General features: G+C 38.1%; 1 protein-coding gene across 1 annotated transcript in view; it reads right to left on the bottom strand.

Moving 5' to 3' along the window:
• The window catches only part of LOC104468169 (T-complex protein 11-like protein 2), an 8,909-nt gene extending 220 nt beyond the window's left edge, over positions 1-8,689 (bottom strand). Inside the window, 10 exon segments of the mRNA XM_010082203.1 lie at positions 2-42; positions 610-782; positions 1,520-1,701; positions 3,083-3,270; positions 4,285-4,421; positions 5,372-5,592; positions 6,304-6,424; positions 7,245-7,377; positions 7,463-7,465; positions 8,572-8,689. Of these exon segments, the coding sequence (XP_010080505.1) occupies positions 2-42; positions 610-782; positions 1,520-1,701; positions 3,083-3,270; positions 4,285-4,421; positions 5,372-5,592; positions 6,304-6,424; positions 7,245-7,342 (1,161 nt within the window). The 5' untranslated portion in view covers positions 7,343-7,377; positions 7,463-7,465; positions 8,572-8,689.
• Positions 8,690-10,390: the final 1,701 nt, after the last annotated feature.

Raw genomic sequence — 10,390 nt, 5'->3', positions numbered from 1 at the left:
GAAGAGCAAGCAAGCTTCTCATGAAGAACTGGATTCGTTTGTCTGAAATGGAACAAAGTATGCTCAGACCATATGTAAACCCAAGATAAAGTCATACTTGCTTTGTAAGCACCCTGCACATCAGCACAGTCAAAAAAAAAAATCCAACAATGTAGGTAACAACTTTCCCAAGCCCATGTTGCAGTGGGAAGCAATACTGAAAGCTTCTTAGTTGCTCCTGCAAGGTCAACACAGCATAAACCTGCTGCAACAAGTTACATTACCTAATATGAAGTAGTCTCCAAGAAAAAAACCACTAGGTTTAAACCCAGAATTGACACACAGGAGACTGAACAGTACTAATTTTTCTACATTCTTCTCCAAAATACCAGCATGTCTAGGCTTGTTTGTATAGGCACTTTTTACATTATTTCTAGCTGTGACTAGCCATGCTCTGCAGCATACCAAGAACACCATCCACCAGTAACATTTCCTTACTCTTAGCTGACTCAGTAAAATACTGCAATTAGAAAAAAAATTTTAAAATAATTAGACAGCTGATTAAGCTTGCTGGGAGTAAGTTTATATACAGACACATACAATGACACAATTATGTATTATTTTACTAACCGATCAAGGAACTGATGGGATTATTCTCCTCAACAATATGAGTTATTTGACCTATTAAATTGCTCTGTATTTCTTCATTAAGAGTGGGAAGACCTCTTTCAGTTAGAGACCTGTTCACTTCGCTGCAAATCTGGACACCAATAGCATTCAGAGCCTCCTTCAAATCAAAAGTTCTGGAAGAAAGAAATAGAAAAGCATTAAAACTGTTGTAGTTTCTGTAGCATAGTTTGTAAGGTGACCTCACTTGTCTCCTTTCCCTTTTATTTTCAACCTGCTCTCTGTAACAACAGAATTTAGAAAAGTTTTTTTTTTTACAGATTTATGTACATCTACAGATACAGGACAAATCTCCACATGGAAGATGAAATAAGGACCTAATTGTAATTCAAAAAGAAAAAGCAATTTCAAGTGTGCAGCAGTAACACCAGTTCATTTTGCCCTTATGCTTAGGTGTTTTCCTGGGCCACACACATAGCATTTCACGAGAAAAAGCAGAGTGGAAAGCTATTTATGAGGTACTCTTTCAGATCACATCAGACTTGCTTGTAGTGCAAGTGGCAGCAAACACAGGCAGACAAATAACTTAAAGTACCTACAAGAAGTTTGAAGCAACTGGCAAGACAGTGAATGTATTGCCCCAGTCTCTCCAGTATCAAGAGCGTATGAATGAACTTTAGTACTAGGCTCTGAATTCTGTAGACTAACATCAAGATTTCATTAAAATATCACTTTGAAAGCATGTGCCTAACATACACTGGACTTGTGTTGTAAAGGGAATGTAGATAACTAAAATTTGGTGTCTTCCCATTATTAACAAGCACTGACTATGACATTTGAATTGTTTCCAAGGGTTTTCAGATCCACCTGGTATTTACTGTTAAAAAAAAGAATTATAAAAACAAAGCCTTACTTCTTGTTCATTCCTTCAAGAAGAGGAACAGAGATCCTTTTCAGTTCATCACCAAAATCAGGCACATCTACAATTGCCGCACCCACCATATTATTTGTTATGAGACAAACACAAGCTATGATTTTTAACTGATTGAGCTTTTCTCGCAACTCCTGAAGACGAGCTTCATCTGTTATTAGAGTCTAGAATTGAAACAATAATACTAATTTAGGAATACAGAGGGAGAGAGGCAGGGAAAAGGACAGATACAGGATGTTGTCATGAAGCATTAATACTTTTCATCACAAATATGCAAAGTCAGAAGAGACAGCAGCTGAAACCCTGAATATGTACTACTGCACAAAGTGGCATTATATACGAGTACCAGAAGTAAACCCGTGGCCAGAAGAAAGGTAACTGACAACGTTGCATATTATTCCTCATCACTGATGACAGAAATCTGTGACCAACAAGTCAGCCCATGATGTGGAATGCTCAGGGAATCCTGAGGACATTGTAGTGATCAAGGTTACAGACAGAATAGTCTTCTGTATTCAGCTGTCCTTCAAAAAACGCTATTATCTGTATAAGTGATGGAAAGCAATGAACTGTGCATGACAACCACCAGTTCATCCACCAGAGCAGGTTCTGCAACTGATACCTAAACTGCTACAGGCAAAAAGCCAGTTGATCATACCAAGAATGTAAGTAATTCCCCACAGCAAGATGTAGCTAGAATGACTTATTTTAGGTTAGAAATATTTCATCCTAACCAGATCTCTCCACTGAGAAGCACAGGGGCACTAACATTCAACTAGTAGTAATTTCATAGTATGACAAACTAGATCCAGAGGATACCTGTGTGTAGCTTTTATTCAAAACTGTTCAAAGGAAGGTAAGAGTAAGGTGGTTTCCCTTCCATTCACTGACCAAGACACTGAGAGCATCCTCATGTATTTAGCAAATTCTCTGCCAGGTCACACTAAGTACAGCTAAAGCACCCGCTGCAGATGCTAATTTTAGCCCTGAGTGATGGCTAATTTCAAACTGGCTTTATAGATAGTTGCAGAGGTCAGTAATCAAGGAGTTCGAGGGAAAAACTGAACACTGATTCTTGAAGCAATAGTTTATATGCACTAAGAAAGGGTGAATATCTATTTTATTTATTGGCTTCAAGTTTTTACTGATTCTGTTCTAAAGCAAGAGCTATCCCACCAATACCTGCTGCTGTTAGGAAAACAGGATGCTGTAGTCAGTTCTCTCAAAGATACAGAAAGCCAAATGCTATCAGTACAAGGCCTAGCCTTTGACCATGCCCAGGACTGCTCTTAGGGAGGAGCTGGTGAGCTGGGATTGGATAGAGGAAAAATAACCTTTATGCTGTTCTTTTCTAGTTGTTGACTTGCCCATCTCCTATTTTAGAAACTAGACTAGCATATAGTCTCCAAATTCCAAATTTACTATTCAGAAATCTAAGAAGTGCAAGAGAATACTTCACCTATTGTCATCAATGGCAGGCTTATTACACTACACCAATGTTTTCATACAGCTAGAAATCTGAAGACACTGAAATACACTTCCTACCTCTGGAATTGTTTTGCGATAATCCCACTGTAACAGTTTCAAGTAGCTGTTGTTTAGCACCAGTGTAGGACTAATAATTCGTTTAGAACTACTATCAGCACCAGGGGATGATGAAGATTCATCAGAAACAGATGACAATTCATCTTCTATTGATTCCTTTATCCATTCTGTTGTGAGGTCCAGGGCACCTAAGCATTGCAAATCAGCACAGATTTACTACATGTTTTCATCAAAATAAGCAGTAGCTTGAGGAAAAGAGTTGTATACATAAACAAGAGTATTGAACTTGTGAAGACTAAATGAACATAGTGGACAGTGAATCTTCATACATGTAAATCCTCTCCCTCACTTTTTTCCACTGACCATCTTCCACAGGTCACCTTAATATCCTAGGTAGCGTGTACAAACCCAACAACAAATTGTTAGACTTCAGCCAAGATTTTTGTGTTAAAAACACACCTTAAAGTCTGAGTTCCCAAAGCATTTTTCCCTTTTTTAGGAAGGCCACTTAATAGTTGGGGCACAAAACTGGAAAGTAGAAGTGAAGAGAGAAACTGTATTAACAGTAAGTGAAATGCTTTTAAGGAGGCCTTTCTCAAGGCTGCACATATAAACACTGCAGGCCCTATCAGTGGCTCAGGGTTCCCATTTTGAAAGCCCCTGCTCCAGATGTTAGTAAGTCTACTTTTTCTTCTTGGAAAATATATTTTCCTGAAGACTGTTTAGGCATATTACACAAAACCTGTAACAGTAGATCAAGTTGACTTCATATCACTTAAGATTTCCTGAGAGCCTGCCTTTTGTTTATTAAAAAACTGATCCTGTCCTTTCCAGCTTTCAGGAACACTAACTGGTTTTACATGCTTCCTTCAGGCTAACAACAGTCTGGCTGCATACAAAAGAGAAAGTCTCATCTTTCAGTATGCAGGGGCTTCTGCCTCCAGAAAGTAAGAGCCATTGTTTTGCTTCTTTTTCAGATACCAGCAATTTAGCAAGTACAAATTTGTTTGAAAGCACCCCAGATTACGCATAAACATACTTCATAGCAAGTTAAGCAACACTGTTTTTTGCATTAGTTAGATCCAGACAAGAAATCAACATTTTCCTCCAAATTAACTGCAATGGATAAGATTTTTATAGCATGTCTTTAAATAACCCTCCTTTTTAAGAACAGTTTACATTAAATATAGCATGATACCTACTTGGTGTTTCTTCAAGAACTTCCTGGAATTTTGTTCTTTCATAGTCCACCAAATTACGCTGAAGGTATGGCCTGAGGTTTTGAATTGTGTAATTAGCCATATCCATTTTCATCAGGTCCAAAACACGGAATATTTCTCTGAAAGGAAGAGTTTAAAATTTTACAATTACAATAGTCTACTGATTTTCACCAGCATGCATGAGGTACACCCACATTAGCACTGTAATTTCAATTTTGGGAGAAGTAAACTCCTTCACTGGTATTTCAGTGTAACAGGTATGTTACCTGTCTTCCAGAATACTTGAAGGAGTATTGTGTATAAGGCTTGGTGTGAGCTACAGAGAACAGGACAAATACATATCATGAGTAAGTGTTACTACCCCGTAACGGTAAGAGAAGGGTTTTCAAGAACTATACCAATCGGCACGTTTCAGCCCAAAAGAATAGATTTTAACCTTTTAGTCACTCTAGTAGCACCAAGAAAAACAATCGTTCTGACCCAGTTGCTTCACTCCCTGTATATGATCCAAGTTGCAATAAACCAGCAGAGCAACAACTGCCATCTACTCTTAATATTTCAGTGCTAAGGAGCAGTAAGCTGGTTTCTAGCCTTTTATGAAAGTGTCTTCCTCAAGTTCAAGAAAGATCTTTACTAAAGACATTTTAAATCCAAAGTTTGTCCTCCAAGAGGAAGCATGCAATAAACAGTGCAAGAAGGAACAGTGCAAGTGTGCTGCTTAAATTTTGTAAGGATGAACAAGGCTGAAAAAGCAGTCTCCAAAACACAGATTATTGCAAGAGCGCTTTTTCTGTTGTTCAGTGGCTTAGATACTCAGAGCTGGTAGTGTTTGATCTAGGCATTCTACCCATTTCATTACAAAGTAAGATACACATAATTTTCTGGTAGGTGTGTCATAGCTCCTCCCCTTTAATGCTTCTGTATAAAAGTAAGTGTTCCTATAGTTTGAAAACAGGTGTTATGTAATCAACACAATTTAAAACTTCTAAGATTTTTACCCGCCTTCCACTACCCAGTACTCTTTCAGAGAAGAGGCTTTTTCCTCTAAAAATACCCCCCAAATACCAACCTCAGTAATTCTACAATGTTGTCAGTTGCTTTTAACTGTTTTATATCATTGTCTCTTATTGGAGCACATAACTTTCCCATAGTGTTGATGATATAGTTGGCTAGCCCATGAATATCAACAGCATTATGTTCTGCCTGCTGTCTTATAAGATCTGTATCTAGAACTTCACAGATTTGATTGTGAATCCTGTTTGCTCCAGGAGTCAGGAAGGAAAGAAGAATCTAAAGTAGGGTAAAAAAAAAAAAGGAAAAGCTTATCAATAAAAACCAAACCACTTAGTAAACATGCTGAAGTAATGTTTTAATATTAACATCAAGTGTATTTAGCTGACTTGACTATAACAAGACATGCTGAGACTGAACATTATCTAAGGGTAGCAGGAAAAAAAGACTGTTAAAAGGATCACAGTACAGTTCCACAAAAATGCTCAAAGCCACTAAACCAGAAAGCATGTCAACAACAAACCTTTCAAATACTGGGAGGCTGCCCTGTAAAACAAACATCTATTATTTTGAAAGACTTAGTATTGCGCCAGGATTGAAGGTCTGTATAGTCCCTCATGCAATGATCACAAACAATAACATCTATTTGGGCAGGTGCAGTCATGTTTATACTCCTGTTCATGCCCTAAGCTCACAATACGTTGCTGGAAAGAGGCTAGTAGAGATGTGAAGCTTTGAGAAAAGAGCTGACTTGCAACTAATCATACAATGAAAGCTGAGTGGACATGCCACTGTGTGTTTGTGGCCATATTCATGGTTAATATAAACACACTATAGACACCTGTTTGCAGTTCTGAATAATCATGGTTTCATCTTAAAGAACTTGCAGGTGTTGGCTTGACTGAGTTAGCAGACCCCTCAGTGAGGTAAGACGCTCTCACACCTAAGCTCACAAAACAATACAGGAAGGCAGGGAGGGAGGAATGTTACCTCCTTAATTTCCTCAAAGAGCTTGATAGCATGATCATATTCTGGAGGATCTTCATTCAGTTCTGATTCCAAAAGATCCCAAAACGCCTTGTGGACAATTTGTTTCACTTTGCCTGCAAAGCTGTGGAATAAGTCAATTAGATAGAGAAAAGACCTCCAACTAGCTTTCATCCACAGTAATATTGTTTTATATTAGCCTAATCGCCTCTTGGGAAACACACAACACCTCACCAGCTATTGTGTCTTGCAACCCTATCTTTCTTGGGCTGTGGATTATCATCAGCTCCCAAAACATGGTCTAGACTGACACATCTCCCCTAAAGCACCTGTGTTTTATAAAGTAGTGCTATCAATTGAGACAGAGGTAAAGAGATACTACCTTTCCTTTTTTCTTCAAAGTAAAGACCAGGGTCATTTTTAAGTTAGATTCTGTCTCTGTAAGCAAGAACAATTTAGCTACCTACATTATGGAAGTTACTTCTCACATCCTTTGATCTCTAGGTATTTCTGCATCCCTTCTGGGGCTAATATTGGATCTATGTTCACAATGAGCTCTATCTTCTTATCACTATAGCACCAATGAGCTACCCTATACAACTGCATAGGCAGTCTTTTCCACAGGGCTTGGAAGTGCACAGAACAGACCGATACTCATCTCCACTCTGGGCATTCATATTCCATTAGCCTTTTATCTTCCACATGACATTTAAGACAGAGCAATATTCTCCAAGACAGTATATCACTTCAGCCGGACTGCAACACTTGTTCCAAGCAAGATAGCTTTGACAGTGACTCCTGGAGGTGCAGGATAAAAATCTGTAGCATTTCAAGATGTTTTGGTTTGGTCTTTTTCGTTGTTTTTTTGTTTTAATTTGCTGACCCATTCATGTCTCCTCTCTTCCCAGCCCCAATGCTGCTTTTTGCAAAATTCAGGCTCTTACCTGTTCTGTGGTAGGTCTTCATGTTTAATGCAAAAATTTGCATTTACAGCAATTTCATGAGCAAGAGTCAAGTCTGTCAAATTTCTTGCAGCTGCCATCAGTTCATCAAATGTAATAACCTTGGGAGGGCTTGCTGATGGAACAAACAAGATCAAGTCAAGCCAAATATATAGCTGATAAGTGCTACTGAAAACATTAAAATTTAGAAAATTTACTACTTGCTAATTGAACTCTAGTACTCTAGAAGAAACAGCCTAGGATTACTAGGTCTTTATATCTTCTTAAAACACTAACCCAGGAAACTCCCAGCTTATCAGAGGGGTGTGTGTGGGGATACCACACAAGCCTCATAACATTTTGAAAAGCAATTTCTTATTTCTGCATCTTAACTAAGCTATCTTTTTTCTTTTAAAACAGGATCTCGCGTTCTGCAGATTCCTTATTGGCTGTGCTGTAACATCCATCAGACCAAAAGCATGGGCAATAACAAGATACCAGATGTCCATTATAATTCTGAGCACATTATGGCTATGTTGTGATGTTATTGCCTGTAGAGAAGGTTCTGAAGTTACTGACCTGAGAACTGCTTGCTAAGTTCCATAGCGGATGCATCATAATTTATACTCCCTTTTTACAAAGAAGTATTAATGATATAGCAGAAACTTCACATTGAAAAGCAAGTGTAAGTTCCCAAAGTTTCTAGACCCCCAAATTCTGTAATTTAATTCTGTATTTGGAATTAAACCTTTGAAGGCTCGTAATAAAGAACAACCAATAGCCAGCTTCCAGTTGCAGCTCCACTAACAAGCTTGTTTTATCATAAGATTCCACTTACAGAGATGCTCAATAGTATGCATGGTCTGAGAATGCTTACAGACATGAATATGAAGCACATCTTAACCAAGGTTTTATTTATCATTACTCTAAATACCTACTTTGTACAAATGTGTATTTTCTGTTCGATCCTAATATTTATGACAAAAAAAAATGTTAATTCTTCAGTGTATGGAGCAAACAGAAGAAACCCACTCTTTGCACAAAGCCATATCTGTTTGAGAGGGAGACTGCTACAACATCAAGATTAGCTCAAGATTAGGATGTCTATGGTGGCACACTTCCCTTACACTTTGAGGGGAAGGAGTGCACAGATACAGCCGGTGGTGTTCCACATACAAGGAGACATGCTGCTCCACAGCAGAGAGAAAGTCATGCCTTTCTCTTATCACTCTTAAACAGATATTCAGAATCCCCATGACAGCAAAGAGAAACAAGGTAAGTTAGCCTTATCTGTTCATACAGAACGTAGGCAAGGTTGAAACAGGCTTACATGCTGGCGAACTGGGTTTGCTCGAAGAATCACTGTTAAAGCTCTGTCTTGAATATTCAGAGTCACTAGAAGAAGCTGTGCTTTCAGAGTGGCGCGAAGAATCTGAATCACTGTTCTGGTCATCATTAAGAGGCATTCTGATTCACTTTAGCTGCTACAGTAAACAAGACCTGGAAAGAAAAGTACACTTCCCATAAAAGTAGAACTTACTATTTTTGTTTGTTTCTCAAAAGTTGAATACTGATCATTATATTGTGAATGACGAACACACAGTTGCCTTTCGTAAAAAGGTGTTACAGAAAGGATCTGGCTTGACATACAGAATTGTACCATTATAAACTAACTATACTGTTCCACAAAGAAGTTTTGTACCTTCTGCTGTTTCATATCTTAATGGTTGTTAGAGACAGTCTGTAAATTGGTTATATTTTTAAAAAAACCCAAAAGACTACCCACAGTAACCCCTGAAGTTGCTTGTTGTCAGAATTTTGGACGTTCTCAACATCCATAAAGGCATCTCACTATGTTACCATCCCCCACCTGACTTCAACAAGTGATGTTTAGCAATTAGCTTCCTTCCACAAACAGACTGCACTGATGCAACAACTCAGAAGCAAACACAGAAGTTGCTGGGGGAGAATAGGCAAATAATTCAGAATACTACATTTCTGACAGTGTATAGCTAGAAGTCTGGCCAGGTGCTTTAGGTGTGCCTTTGTTCAGAATCACATTGACAATGGGATGGACCCCAAAAATACTCCTCTTAGGGGTAAAGGTGGATGGGGTTTCTATTTTAAGTCAAATGGTAACTCTGAGCCTCTAACATTACCTTTAGCATACATGACAAATAACACCGAGAAGTGTCATGCTTCATAGTGCTTCTGTCTACTTAAAGAAACTGCCTCCCAGGCAGATAATCTGCAGCTGCAGAGAATTTGGACAGCTGCATAGTGCAATAGAGATGATTAATAGTTGCATGACAGGAAGTGAAAAATATGTTCATAGTCATATTAAAATGAGAAACTGGAAGTCAGCCGTAATTACTACCAAAGGAATCTGGCCCAGATACCAAAAGTAGCTGTCCATCTTTGACTATGACCATGAAGCATTCTGTAGCAGGCTTTACAAAGAGACATAGCGAACAATGCTTTCTGTCAGCAAATTTAAGCAAGATGACTTCATTTATGATTAAATTGCATCAAGTTTTAAAGAATACTGCACTTTGACAATTGCTGAACTTGGGAAAAACCCACTTCTGGCAGCAAAAGGATGATATTTTTGCGTATGTATGTTGATCAATGTATTGGGGGGTCAAGAGGTAGACAAAAAGGGGTAAGAATGAAGATTTCTTTATGCTGGCACCTAATTACAGGTTAGAGCATTTTTTTTTGTACCAGCTCATCCCAAATAGGCCTTTATAACTTGATGAGGTATTATACTGATGAGTACTTCCCTGTTAATTGAGATGATTAATATTTGTTAAATGTATGTTTATTCCTCCTCTCCCAAGAGGAAAGAGGATGCATTTGAGTGCCTCATGTTATGTTTTATGCTGTTTTTTGTGAAAAGAATTAATCACATCAGCAAGAATACAGCTGACAATTTATTACCTTAGTGAAGAAGCCAGTAAGAGACACTTTTGATCAGGATTCTAATAGAGGTCATGGGTTCAAGACTTACAGCATTAGTTCTGATCCTTAACATCCTAACTCTTATTAGAACAGCAAATTTATGATTACTAATAAGCAACTGAAAACAAGCAGATATTTAAAACAGCATTGACTAAACAAGACTGCCAATTGCAAGAGAATCTAGAAAA

This window comes from Pterocles gutturalis, unplaced genomic scaffold (assembly GCF_000699245.1).
Source record: "Pterocles gutturalis isolate BGI_N339 unplaced genomic scaffold, ASM69924v1 scaffold18489, whole genome shotgun sequence".
NCBI classification, from domain to species: Eukaryota; Metazoa; Chordata; class Aves; order Pterocliformes; family Pteroclidae; genus Pterocles; species Pterocles gutturalis.
The sequence above is the reverse complement of the archived record's forward strand: the minus strand, read 5'-3'. Positions and strand labels throughout refer to the sequence as shown.